General features: G+C 46.1%; 1 protein-coding gene across 1 annotated transcript in view; it reads right to left on the bottom strand.

Moving 5' to 3' along the window:
- The window catches only part of LARP4B (La ribonucleoprotein 4B), a 321080-nt gene that overhangs the window by 128943 nt on the left and 177445 nt on the right, over nucleotides 1-14692 (bottom strand). Inside the window, exon 7 of the mRNA XM_082259577.1 lies at nucleotides 10412-10548. Coding sequence (XP_082115703.1) covers nucleotides 10412-10548 — 137 coding nt within the window. The remainder of the gene's footprint in view (nucleotides 1-10411; nucleotides 10549-14692) is intronic.

Here is a 14692-nt window from a genome sequence, read left to right as displayed (position 1 = left end):
AGGCTTCAGAAAAGGGTGGGCCCGGGGCACAGAGCACTGCGCCCCGAACACACCCAGTTGTGTGACAATAGCGAATAAAAATTCGCTATTATCACACTGACTCGCCTCCCAGCCAATCAGGAAGCGGGTCGTGAGACCGCCTTCCTGATTGGCTAAAGAGACGTGATTTTACTGGCCATTGGCCAGGAAGAGGGAGAAGACATACAGCCGAGGAGACTCACAGCCTCTCTGACACCCAACCTGCATTCACCACTGACAGCCCGATCTATAGCACCTCCATCATCTTCATAGAAGTTTCCTGCACCTCATTGGGCCTGGTCCTCTGGAGATATATCCAATTCTTGCTGTGATCACCACTCAGTTATGACTTTAGTGTTCTCATGGCTCCAGCAGTAAATGTGTATCCAGTGCTCTGAGCCCAGGATACAGCAATGAACCTAGGATTTCTTCTGACATCCAGGCATCTGCTCTGGATCCTCATAGGTAACATTCTAACGCTTACTGTCTGATTGTACAGTAGGTGATACACTGACTTTTTTCCAGAGGGGCATAGACATACGTTTTAGCATGTTTAATGTAATTACTTATCACTATGATTGCTTCTTCACTTTCTTGAGATGCAATGAAAATAGATTCATGACAAGTCAACCAAGTGTTTGACTTTAATTAAACATACAATACTACAAAAGTGATTCACACACCCAATAGGAATTTTCATATTTATCTGGGTTATAGGTTTCAGGTAAAAGAAAAGTAAAAGAATACATTTTCTGTGGCATGATTGTATTTCTTTTGCAATTGCGCTAAAGCTATAAATCTTTACTAACTGCCCATCTGCAAGAAAAACATATAAATTCCTTAGTACTGGGTTCTCCAGAATTAACCCTCCAGGGCTACTTTAGCTAGGTATACGTGTGTTCATTTTCTTCCTTTTAGATCGGTTTGCTGCAAGGTAAATGGAAATTGCTTGACACCATATAAAGGGTTCAATTAATTATGTAGTAAGAGACAGGGGCAGCCCATCCATTAGGGGCGCCCCCCCATATCCATGTGTCTGGCCCACTAATCTACAAGCAGGGCGCTGGACGCATGGAGTTCAATGGGGCTTTTTTTTTTCCTGAAGCACCCGATTAGAGCCAGAGGCTCTAATCAATTTCAGAAAAGGGTGGGATCGGGGCGCAGAGCACTGGGGGAGGCGCTGTGTGGGGCAGTCACCATCAGGACAAGCGCTGTCCTTCAATACAAAGGTGGGTGCAACTGGGGTAGGTGGGGGGCCCTTTAATTTGCACTTGCTGAACTCACCTCCAGCATCCAGGGGAGACGTCCAGCATGATAGGAGTATTACATCCTACTATGGGCTCTGCTGACTGGAGAACTACAAGTCTCAGCACCTCCTGTGCAGCCAGGGAGCCCTATAGGTGAGCCAGCATTCCCCAAGTCATACATTCCTTCTACAAGTCAGCAGCTGATTTCTGTCCATAGTCCAGGGTTCAGGGCATGGTGGGCATCACACTGGAGTTAAGGGTGTCCCCGGCCCTCCCATAGTGTGTGCCATATTGGAACATGTATGACCTCCAGCAAAGCACCTGTCCCCAGAGATGGGGGATCTTCACCGATATCTCCCAGTCAGTGCATGCAGGATCGGTATGGGAGGACATTGCACAGAATCAGTATGGAAGTTGAAGTGCTTGAGCAGCTTTAACCTTCAGAACAGGCATCACTATATGGTGGAACCTGTTCCGGATCCAGACCCAGTAACAGTCCTAATCAGACTGCAGCCCTGGCGAATAGTTGCCTAAGTGTCCTCTCCCGGCCGCTGCCATCCTCAATTAAGTGCACAACATGGGAGGCGTGGCAGGTCTGCCCATTTTATAACATTGCAGCACTAAACACTTTCCTATCTTATTGACACAAGGCAGCGGGGCGGTCAAATCAATCAATCAAGTGCCTCTACCATGAAAAGTCCTGCCCTTTCTCTAGACCTACCATGCTTCCCGTCTTGTGTGAAAAAGGTAGGACAATGGGGGAAAGGGGAGTAAGGGTGGAGTGCTGCGCTGTGCGGTTATGAAAGAGACAGGAGTCTGTAATAGCGAGAAAGGACTGATTTTGGGGGGGGGGGATCTGAAAAAAAGATAACCGATGTAAAGGGGGGGGGGGTCTGTGGACACTGATGTAGGGGCTTGTTGACACGCTGCAACAGTGCGGTGTGAAATGCATACTGTGTTGCATTGGATTGCTCTTTCACTTCCTGAAAAGGTTGTCGTTCTCTTAGACAGGCTGTCAGGGTGCCAGGAAACCAGACCACATGAACAAAGTAAAATAAAGCGATTAATGCAATAATAATAATTGCACAGCAAGAGAGGAGCAAAATAAAGAACAGCCGGGGGCAAGTTCGGAAGCGGGTAGCCATCCAAGCCGAGAGAGTCCAGGAACAGGTAACTATCCGAAGCCGAGATAGAGTTCAAAAGCGAGAAGTCTGACGAAGCAGGGTCGTCTGCTGATGCAGGGTCATCTGCTGAAGCGGAATCCAGAGCCAGGAAGGTCATCAGCCAAGCCAAGTACGGAGAAACCACAGGGACCAGAGGACTGATAGCGGTGATTCACCTTGGAGCAAAAACGCAAGGGCAAGGTCTAAAAACCATCAGGTGATCCATATAGTCAGGTGTGCAACATCATCACTGAGCGACGCCCAGGCAGCAGACAAGTGATGATGCAAACAGTTTATAAGAGACAGCAGTCTGCACATGTCCAAGATGGCTGCCAACAGGAAGGCAAGGTAAGACCTTGACAGTACCCTCCCCTCAACGGTCCCTCTGTGGAGCAAAAAACAGTTTGAGGAAAGCGAGCATGGAAAGCGCGGAGAAGGGCGGGAGCATAAACATCATTGGAGGGAACCCAGGAGCGCGCCTCAGGAGCATAACCTTACCAGTGAACCAGGTATTGGACCTGACCTCGGAACAGACAAGAATCCAAACTGTTGCTAACCTCATACTCCTCATGATTGCCCACAGGAATGGGACAAGGGCGATGAAGTTAAAAAGTATAGCGATTGCAAACCAGTGGCTTCAAAAGCGCAACGTGAAAGACATTGGAGATACGCATGCCAGGAGAAAGATCAAGGGCATAGGCCACCGGGTTCACCTTATGGAGAATGCGAAAAGGGCCAACAAAACGAGGTGCCAGTTTTGGAGTGGGCACCTTGAGGTTGAGATTACAGGACAACCACGCCCTCTTCCCGACCTGGTACGAAGGAGCAGAGATAAACATCTCCGGTCTGCCTGGAGCTTTGGACGCTATGCAGAGACCCATAAAGACTCTTGAATCTGCACCCAAGAAGAACAGAGGGCACGGAGGTGATCCTCCAAAGCTGGAATGTCCTGTGGCAAGAACGACTCAGGCAACACAGCCGGTTGGAACCCATATTTGGCCAGGAATGGAGACATTCCGGAGGAGTCGTCGACGGCAGAATTCCTGGCAAACTCTGCCCAGGGTAGCAGATCAACCCAACTGTCCTGATGGTAAGAGATATAGCAGCAGAGAAATTGATGAAGAAATTGAGAACGATGGCCTCTCCCTGAGCCTGTTATCGATCAAAATCAGGAACGAAATAAGAGCCTCAAGCTCATCAGGGAGATCCTTGGCAGCGATCTCTTCCTTCAATGCATCAGAGAGACCATGAGAGAAGACTAGCACCACAGCCTCATTCCACAATACTTCTTGTGCCAGGGTACGTAATTCGATGGCATACTCGGCAGCGGTTCGAATACCCTGTTGAAAAGACAGGAGCAGCTTAGCAGCAGAAGCAGAGTGAGCAGGCACATCGAATATCCTACGAAAGAAGGCAACAAAACTCGGGTAATCGAGAATCACGGAATTATCGTTCTCCCATAAGGGAATCGCCCAGGCCAAGGCCTTGTCCGAGAGCATTAAGATTAGGAAGCCCACCTTGGACCTGTCAAAGGGAAACGCCTGGGGAACCATCTCAATATAAATGCCCACTTGTTTTAGGAAACCACGACACTGACTCTGTTCACCCCCATAGCGCCACGGGAGGGGGGGCTGAAGCAGTCATCCCTCTGGTAACAGCGACTTCAGCTGCAGGAGCGGCATCAGGAGCAGCAGCGGATGCAACAGGAGGAACCACCGGCCTAGCGGCACCAGGAGCAAGGTGTGCTGTGTGTGCGCAAGCAACGTCTGCAACGCCTGAGCGAACTGACCCAAAAGATGATCTTGTTAATCAAGCCTGGTAACTAGCATGGGAAGCGTAGGACCACCTGCATCGTCAGAATTGATGGACCTTGCGTACTGTCAGGGTGCCAGGAAACCAGACCACACGAAAATAAAGTAAGAAATCGATTTATGCAACAATAATATTCACACAGCAAGAGGGGAGTAAAATCAAGAACAGCCAGGGTCATGTTCAGAAGCGTGTAGTCATCCAAGACAGGATCTAGTCCAGGAGCGGGTAGTCATCCAAGCCGAGAGAGACCAGAAGCTTGTAGTCTGCCGAAGCTGGGTCATCTGCCGATGCGGAATCCAGAGCCAGGAAGGTCATCAGCCAAGAAATGCCGAGAAACCACAGAGACCAGAGGACTGCTAGCAGTGATGCACCTTGGAGCACAAACACAAGGGCAAGGTCTGAAAGCCATCAGGTGATATATATAGTCAGGTGTGCAACATCATCACGCCCAGGCAGCAGACAAGTGATGATGCAAACAGAGTTTATAATAGACAGCAGTCTGCACATGTCCAAGATGGCTGCCAACAGGAAGGCAAGTAAGACCTTGACACAGGCATGCCTAAACCTGCCCAGCCCCACCCCGCCTACCCTTCACCATGATCTTCTGTCTTCATAGCCTCATTTAGGTTAGCAGCTTCGGGGGGGGGGTCAACTTTTGATCCAGAGAGTGTAAAATTGTATCAAAGCTGCACTCAAAGTCACACTTGAGTTGCACTAGTGGAAAAGTAGCTACTAGGCTACAGTGCGACTCTGAAGTGCGACGTTGATGCGACAGTGCAGCTTTGAAACTTTCTGGATCAAAATCACATCAAAAGTTGCATCAAAGTATTGCAGGTACCTTTTCAAAATCGCAGATTTTCAGTCGCATAGATGGGAACGGGTGGCATTGAAATCATTGGGCTGTGACTTGTCATGTGACTGTGTATCCAAAGTCACATCACAAGTCGCACTAGCGGAAACAGAGCTTTAGATTAGGTTTCCACTATTGCGATTTGAACTCCGCTCACAATGATTGCAGGAGAGAATTTAAAGTATTAGGCTGTACTTCCGTAAGGCTGGGCGTAAGACTACCTTGTTCTTGTGAAGTATGAGGAATGGCTCCTTATAGAAGGCCACTAGTAAAAGATGTTTGACAGACAAAAAGATGTTTGACAGACAACAACAATCAAGGCAGCTACTTTGAGTGAGATCTAAGGGGATTTCCATGATGGGTTCAAAGGGTGGATTCTGTGGGATAGAGAGAACAGATTGAGGTCCCAAGGAAGCACAAGGTACTGTAAGAGGGCCATGATGAGAGGTACACCTTGAATTAAAGTTTCAGTATATTGATCAGTAGTCTGGACTCCGGATTCCAAACCCCCTGAGCACAACCTGTGCCCAAGACACCTCCCCAATCCGACGGGCTGGCATCGGTGGTGACCCCCATCCAGTGCAGGGAAGGAAGGAATTTCCCCGTCAAAGCACCGGAGAGCAAAGCCACCAAATCTGGGACCCTCTCGTACCCCGGCTAGACAGAATCAGATTGTCTAGAGACTGTGGATTCTTGTCCTACTTTGCAAGAATCTCTCTGCAGATGTCTCATGTGGAATTGTGCCAACGGAACCGCCTTGAAGGTAGACACGACGGAGACGACGACTGCTGGACAACAGAAGTCGAATTGCATCCTGCAGCTTCTGGAGCTTGTCCAGCGGAAGAAACACCCTGGCTGAGGCAGAGTCCAGGGTTATACACAGATAGTCCAACTTGGTGGATGGAACCAGAGCAGACTTCTGGAAATTCAATCTCCAACCAAACTCCTGCAGAGTCTGCACAGTGATGTTCAGGTTGTCCTTTAGAGCAGTCGGAGACTCTGCTCGCAAAAGATCGTCCAGGTACCCCAGTACAGCAATCTCCCGCTTTTGCAACAATGCTAACATCGGGGCCAACGCTTACGTGAATACCCGAGAAGCTGAGGCGAGACCAAAAGGTAACGCCACAAATTAATAATGCTCCTCGCCCACGGCAAAGCGGAGAAAGTGCTGATGCCAGACATGAATCGGGATATGGAGATAGGCGTCCTTGATATCGATAGAGGTCAGAAAATCCCCTTGATGAAGGGATACCACTACCGTACGAATGGACTCCCTCTGGAACTTCTGTAAAAATTTCTGGGCAAAAATTTCAGTCTCTCGATGTGAAAAACTGATAGAGACATACCCCAAGCGACTTACAGCTGTAATCGCAACAAAAAGGTGGCGCTACAAAGTATTAACTTAAGGGGGCTGAATAATTTTGCACGCCCAATTTTTCAGTTTTTTATTTGTTAAAAAAGTTTGAAATATCCAGTAAATTTAGTTCCACTTCAATTGTGTTCCACTTGTTGATTCTTCACAAAAAATTACAGTTTTATATCTTTATGTTTGAAGCCTGAAATGTGGCAAAAGGTCGCAAAGTTCAAGGGGGCAGAATACTTTCGCAAGGCACTGTGAAACAGGAAGACGTCATCTATGACGAAACGCATCGGGAAGGCGTGCTGACGTCACCACGCAATACCCGGAAGTCGGGCGGCTGTGTCCTGTGTATTCTGCCAGTTTACAGCGCTGTTTTTTCTTCATATAAATGTGTTTTTTACTTTGTGTGCTTAATATATTGTTTGCTACGTACTTCACTATGTTGGCCCTTATTTATATATTGTGATACTGCGGGGCAAATTGCTGTCTGAGCTGCCCTTGAAAGCCCGGTACCTAGCGTCCTGTTTGGCACAGTGTGGAGATTAGTGCGTTACCCATTAGAGCTGGTTTGGTATCTGGACCCTCCAGGGAATACTTTGAAAGGCTTTATCTTTTACTCCATCTGGTAAGCGTAATAGCTTGTCTTTGGCACAAACACACTGTGGAGGAAGATTTATTGAATTGTGGTGGAGGACTTCAACTTTTCTTTCACATCCAATTTTCACAGTTTTTTGGACTTTTCCTTTATCCTTCATTCATTTGTATTTAGACATTGTTCAATATGTGAGCATTATCTTGCACGTTGTTATATATCTATTGTATCACATAATATGCATATGGGTCTGCAACTCTTTGTTTAAGGTTGTGATCCTATGCTGTACTGATAATTTTATATCACACTATATATATGTTTCACTAACATACATCACCAGTAGCGCAGCTATATTATTGTTATTTGCATTTTTTGGTGTTTCCCACTTCTAGCTGCAGCTTTTCTATTATTTATTTTTGTGTTTAGCGCAGTTATTTTTGATATATATATATATATATATATATATATATATAAATAAAATATCAGGGCTCAACAAAACTCAGACGCAAAGTCGCAATGACTGGAAATGGCATCCTGGCACCTGGGTTACCACGCAGCAGTGGTCGGGATCCTCCCATGTGGCCCACCCGCGGGTGTACACACTAGCATCGGGCTGGCCGATAATTCAGGCCGCGGTTTGCTGGAGTGGGATACACACTCCTATGTGCAAACCAGCGCCCTCTGGTGGACAGTGCTGTGATGAGCGCGGCTTGCTCTCACTGCCTGTCCACCTCCAACATCTTCCCAGGCTGACAGCTGGACTTGATTGGGAGTGTGTCCATCAGTACCACCTCATCAGTGCCCATCATTGCAGCTTCATTAGCGTCACCCATCAGTGCAGCCTATCAGTGCTTATCAGCACAGCCTCATCATTGACACCTGCCATTGCCACCTCATCGTTGCCCATTAGAGCAGCCTCATCAGTGCCATTTTTTTTACATTTTCATTTTTTGATATCACTTGGCACCAAGCGTGAGCAATTCTTATTGCCTGACACCCCGGAAATGCAGGTCTGGGCGCTGGGCAGCGGATTTAAAAAACTGGCTTCTAACCTTTTTAGCTGGCTCCTAGATTCTAAGCAAATTTGTCAATCCCTTTGATATTAAATGTTTACACACACACACACACATAAATACATACACACATACACATTATTATATATTATATATATATATATATAAATAAATACACACACATACATACATATAAACACACACAATATATGCATTTACATTAAATGGTTGTAAGAGGACGAAATGTGTAAAATTTCAAGGGGTATGAATACTTTTTCAAGGCACTGTATGTATGTACATACACAGTGCCTTGAAAAAGTATTCATATCCCTTGAAATTTTTCACATTTTGTCATCTTACAACCAAAAATGGAAATGTATTTTATTGGGATTTTGTGTGATAGACCAACACAGAAGTGGCACATAATTGTGAATTTAAAAGGAAAATACGGTTTTCAAAATTTTTTACAAATAAATATCTAAAAAGTGTGGCGTGCATTTGTATTCAGCCCCTGAGTCAATACTTTGTAGAACCACCTTTTGCTGCAATTACAGGTGCAAGTCTTTTTGGGTATGTCTCTACCAGCTTTGCACATCTAGAGAGTGACATTTTTGCATATTCTTCTTTGCAAAATAGGTCAAGCTCTGTCAGATTGGATGGAAAGAGTCTGAACAGCAATTTTCAAGTCTTGCCACAGATTCTCAATTGGATTTAGGTCTGGACTGACTGGGGCCATTCTAGCACATACATATGCTTTGATCTATTCTAAACCATTCCATTGTAGCTTTGGCTGTATTTTTAGGGTCGTTGTCCTGTTGGAAGGTGAACCTCTGCCCCTGTCTCCAGTCTTTTGCAGGCTTCACAGGTCTTTCTCTAAGATTGCTCTGTATTTGGCTCCATCCATTTTCCCATCAACTCTGACCAGCTTCCCTCCTGTCCCTGCTGAAGAAAAGCATCCCCACAACATGATGCTGCCACCACCACATTTCACAGTGGGGAGGGTGTTTTCAGGGTGATATTGACACGGCCACCCGAATAGAGAACTGGACAAAATCTACTCTGCATATGACCACCTAAAGGTCACATGAGGGAACTTAAAGCGGAGTTCCGGCCACATACAATTTGAGCTAAAAATACCCCCCTAATCCTAAGCTACCCCCAATTACCTCAACACTAACCCCCCATTACAGTACATTACATTTACTTAAGATAAATACTTACCTTTAAAATTGATTGCAGAGCGTGGCCATCTCCGGTGTGGGCATCTGAAGCCGTGGTGTCCCCGGCTTTGTTCCTCTTCCTGGTGCTGGGCTACCCAGAATGCCGATCGCAATCTAGCGCACTCAAAGTAGCAGCCGGCCGTTTCCATTGCATCCTGGGATTGATGACGCTCATCTCCCAGGACGCAATGCAAAGGAGGAAGTGACGTCAGGGGCCATGCCGCACAAGGAGGAAGAGGAAGGCAAGTTTATTTTCATTAAAAACAAGGTAAGTGAAACAAAAAAAAAAATATTATCCAATTCTTTTTCAGGTTTTTGTACTCTAACTGATGCTGCAAAGTTTAGGTTGGAACTTCGCTTTAGACCAGAATTTTTTTTTTTATGACATGTAACAAGTTTTTATTTAGAATTATGTGATTCAGTTAGGTTGACATTTGCACGAAATTTGGATGAAGAGTGAATCGTTTTGATTGGTACACCAGATGCTTACAGCAAAAATGATACAATTAAAATCTGCCTTTGCAGATATTGTAATTCCTTATTACAACAGTCCTGTCTGGCCGAGAGAAATACTGGCTGTAAAAAACTGCCAGACTGGATAAGCTAGCTGGCTGCAATAAAGACAAAAACCTAATTGAAGTAGTAACTCATTTATTTGCAATTGATGGGGGGGGGGGGGGGGGGGCACGCAACACTACTACAACTGTCCCAACACAATTTTCTCTTTTATCTAATGATTAGCAGCGAAGGTGTGTTCACTGAAGTGCAGGCATTACTGTGCTTTGCATAATACAGTCACAATGCAGGGTTTAAAAAAAAAAAAAAGATGTACTATAAACAAGGTGATTTCTTTTGCCTATGCCCACTATTTGTAAAAAAAACACTGCGCATAGTAGGATCAGGCACTGAACCGAAAACACAATGGCATTTAAATGAGCATCACCTTATCACAGGTCAACTGTTTGATGACAATGATCAACAACTTAGAAACAAATACTGGAGGACAGTCACCTACTTAAAATAGATTAGTAATAAAGAAAGAAGTAGTAAATGTATGTCCTAACGTGATAGACAGCATAGTTGGTGGAACTGCAAGAGGCAGTGCAAAATGCAGCACAGCAGGAAAGAATACTCACATCTCAATACATCAACTATTAAGTCCATGTCAGTGCTCAGCTTCTTGACATGGTCCAGATTTGCTACGGTCATAATTGGCACATATTGATCACTATCCATTTGTGATATAAGGTACATGTCACTGGCAAGGTTCTCTCTGTAAAGAAAACATACATAAAACATCTCATTTATACACTAGGATCATCGCAATTTGTTGAGCATGCCATGAACAGCAACTAAAATTGAGTTAGGCTCCATGTACACGGGACGCTGGAAATGGCCGTTTAGGAGCAGTTGGGCGTTTTTTTCAGAAGCCCCTGAACCCATCTACATTTTATCTTATCTGTCCATGTACACCAGGTTGTTTACAGTCATTTGCAGGCAGTTGCGTTCAGGGACTGTTTTTAGAACTAAATTTGCGTTCGAACGTGTGTTTCCCGGCGTTTCAAACGCACGAACGCGTCTGAACGCGTCCAAACGTGATGACCCGCGTTTAGCGTTCGCGTTTTTCCATTTTAAAAGGGGAATAATTTTTTTGACCTCTAGGAACGCTTCTAAACGCAAACGCCTGCAAACGCCGCTAAACGTGGGTACAAACGCGACCGAACTGACGTTTCAAACGTCCTAAAAATTCCAGCATTCAAAGGGACTTTTAACAACGTCCCGTGTAAATGGAGCCTTAGGTGTGAACATACAGGGGTAAATGGGAAATTATGGCAACCGAAAGAACAGAGGTGACTTGGACTGTTTGTTTAATTTTTTTTCAGCTTCAGAGTGCAACACAGATACTAATAAATGGATTTTTGTAAAATCTTACCGTAAAATCCTTTTCTCTTAGCTCATTGACAGACGTAGTCCTCGGTGATACAGCACCTTCGGGTTATGTTGCCTCCACAGGAGCAGGACTAGACAGGAAATTAAAAAGCTCTGGCCACACCCTAGGGGCAGTCCCAAAGGGTATATCCTCTCTCTCTCTGCCTCAGCAAATCAGTTATGTCAAAAAGCAGTCTTTAGAGATTTTAACCCAACCCAACTCAAAAAACAGAGGGGCGGGGACTACGTCTGTCAATGAGCTAAGAGAAAAGGATTTTACGGTAAGATTTTACAAAAATCCATTTTTCTCTAGCGCTCATTGACAGACGTAGTCCTCGGTGATACACCACCTTCGGGACGTCCCAGAGCAGTATCACAAATGAGGGGTGGGAAAATGAAAATCAAATCCCAATCTAGAAGGCCCAACCGGTGCCAACTAGAAGTTTACAATGCTCATCCTTAATGATGAGACTCAACAAAAAAGAGAAATTTTTTTTTTTTTTTTTTTCCAAACAAAAAAAAACCCTCGAGGTAGACCACCGGTCTCCTCAAATTGCGGCCTGCAAAACCTTGCGGCCAAATGAGGCATCCGCCGATGCCGTCACATCAATTTTATAGAATTTTGTAAAGGTATGTACCGACGACCAGGTGGCCGCTTTACATACCTGGACCACTGACGCCTGATGGCGAAAGGCCCAGGAAGTACTGAGCGCTCGAGTGGAGTGCGCCCTAACAGGGAACGGAGGACTCTGACCCTTAATAGAATAAGCCTGTACCACCGTCTGTCTAATCCATTTGGCAATGGTCGCGGCAGATGCAGGCAAACCCTTTCTGGGGCCATCCGTGATCACAAAAAGTGAATCCGTCTTACGGAATGATTCCGTAGCTTTCAGGTATACTCTGATTGCCCGAACCACATCTAAGGAATGCAACGCATGTTCCCGATGATGCTTGGGCTGAGGACACAAGGAAGGTAGTACAATATCTTCATTCAGATGAAAATCTGAAACCACCTTAGGAAGAAAAGATGGCTTAGGATGAAGTACTACCTTATCCCTATGAATCACTAGGTATGGGGACTGGCATGATAATGCAGCCAGTTCCGACACCCTGCGAGCAGAAGTGATAGCCACCAAGAAGGCCACCTTCTGGGATAAAGTAAGCAAGGGAATCTTCCTGATGTTTTCAAAGGGAGGTTTCTGTAGAACCGACAAAACCAAATTAAGATCCCAGGGCGGTAAGGGCGCGCGGACTGGTGGAGCCAGGTGCCGCACCCCCTGGATGAAATTCCGCACCAAGGACTTGGTAGCTAAAGGTTTCTGAAAGAAGATTGCTAATGCTGAAACTTGACCCTTGATGGTGCTCAAGGCTAGCTTCTGCTCAACCCCTTGTTGCAAAAAAGCCAATATTCGAGTCACCGAATAGGTACGTGGAGGAAATCCTAAAGATTCGCACCATGCACTATAAGTCTTCCATGTGTGATAATAGACCTTGCTGGAAGTCGCTTTCCTTGCTTTAATAAGGGTAGGAATGACTAAAGTAGACAAACCTCTGTCCTTCAGTACTTGGGTCTCAATGGCCAGGCCATTAAAACCAGCGACTGTAAAGCACGATGGTAAATTGGTCCTTGAGACCACAGACACTCCCTGAGACGAAGTTCCCACGGAACGTCTGCGACTAGCATGTCCAAGTCGGCCAGGCCGGCTTGACGAGGCCAGCCTAGAATTTCTAGGACCACTGGCGCTGATTGGATCTGAACCAGGCGTCCCTAGAGGTATCTGGCCCCGACCATCCGAGAAAGTCTGGTCGTTTTCTGTTCCCACACATTTATCAGATACCTGATTGTTATCAGGAAGGGTGATCTTTTCTGGTTGAACCTCAGGGACCGAAGTCACCCGACTAGAGGCTTCTTGGCCTGTCTGGTCAACCAGATCCGATTCCTGTGAGGCATAGGGACTAATCTTAGGAAAAGGTAAAGGAAAAGATCTATTCAGGGAACGGTAACTACCGCTTCCTGTAATACTTAAATGTTGGAAGGGAAGAATCGCACCGGTAGTAGTGGTTGATGCTCGATCTAATGTCCTGAATACCGGTGAAAACGTCCCCCCACCCTGAAACCGGGTGGGGCGCACCTTCAGGCTGTGTACTCCTTTGCTTCGGGTTTGGCTGGGTTGGTCCTTTGTTTGTCCGACCAGCCCTTCTTGAACCTTCCTGGAGGAGTCTTGCCTTTCCCGCTTGTTCCAGCCGAGCGCCCTTTATGGGCGGTAAAGAAAGGTCCTCGCTTGTTGCGAGGTCCCTTAGCTTTAGCAGCCTGTGGCAAAAAAGTGCTCTTGCCCCCAGTGGCATCCTTAATGATTTCATCTAGGTTGGCCCCAAATAGACGATTCCCCTGAAAGGGGAGATTTGTCAAGGTCTTTTTGGAACCTAGGTCAGCTGACCAGCATTTTAACCACAGCACACGTCTGAGGATGACCGCTGACATAGATGCATGCCCTAATAGGGGAGTAGTGTCCAAGGCTGCGTCACAGATAAACTGTAGCCCTTGTATAATCTGTTCCATCAAATCAGATGTCTCCTGGGGAATATCTTTTCCCCTAAGGTCTTGGCGTACCATTCTCGCCCATTCCGTAAGTGTCTGGGAAACTAGACCAATAACAATTACTGGTCTAAATGCTGAACCTATCAGAGAGAAGATGGTGCGGGACTCTGCTTCCATCTTTCGATCCAACGGATCCTTAAAGGACGAAGTGTCCTCCACTGGGATAACCGTGGCTTTATTCAGCCTGGAAATAGGTGGATCCACCACTGGTGGTACCGTCCATTTCTTAATGATGGATTCCTCAAACGGATAGCGTCTAGCAATACGCTTGGAAATAGTAAAGGTACGTTTAGAATGCTCCCATTCTCCTTTAATCTTATTACCAAAACACTTGGGTACAGGAAAAACCTTCACCGTTTTGATGGGCTTGTTAGTACCAAAAGGAATCTCTGTTTCAGTTGCCTCTGCCGGTAAAACCTCAAGTTTTAAGGTTTCCTGCACTGCCACAACTAGTGCGTCCACCAATGCTTCTTCCTGAATTATAGCGGGAGAAGAAACGTCCTCCTCACTGGCTGAGGGAGCTTTACCTGAGGTAACAGCCCTTGCAGAGGGACCTGCAACTGCAGTGACCATCTCTGAATCGGAGTCAGAGGTGTCAGATAGTATAGGGGTAGGCGGGGGTCGCTTCCTTGACCCCCGTCCCTGACAGGCCGCCTCCACCCGAGCCACCATAGACTCCAAAATTGCTGTAAATGCCTCTACACTCTGTGCACCGGCGGGTCCCGTGGCCCCCTCGAGGGAAACAGGTGGGGGAATATGTGTGGCAGGGTCCATGATAATTCCAGTCACTTCCTGGATAATATAATTCAAAAATAAAAAACTTTTTTTTTTTTTCCCAGACCCCCAGCGCCACAAAAGCCCCTTAGTGTTACCTGCTAGGGATCCTGCT

The sequence above is a fragment of the Pelophylax lessonae genome (assembly GCF_965119305.1).
Source record: "Pelophylax lessonae genome assembly, chromosome: 5".
NCBI lineage: Eukaryota > Metazoa > Chordata > Amphibia > Anura > Ranidae > Pelophylax > Pelophylax lessonae.
Note: the sequence above shows the minus strand (reverse complement) of the source record. Positions and strands in the feature narration are given on the sequence as shown.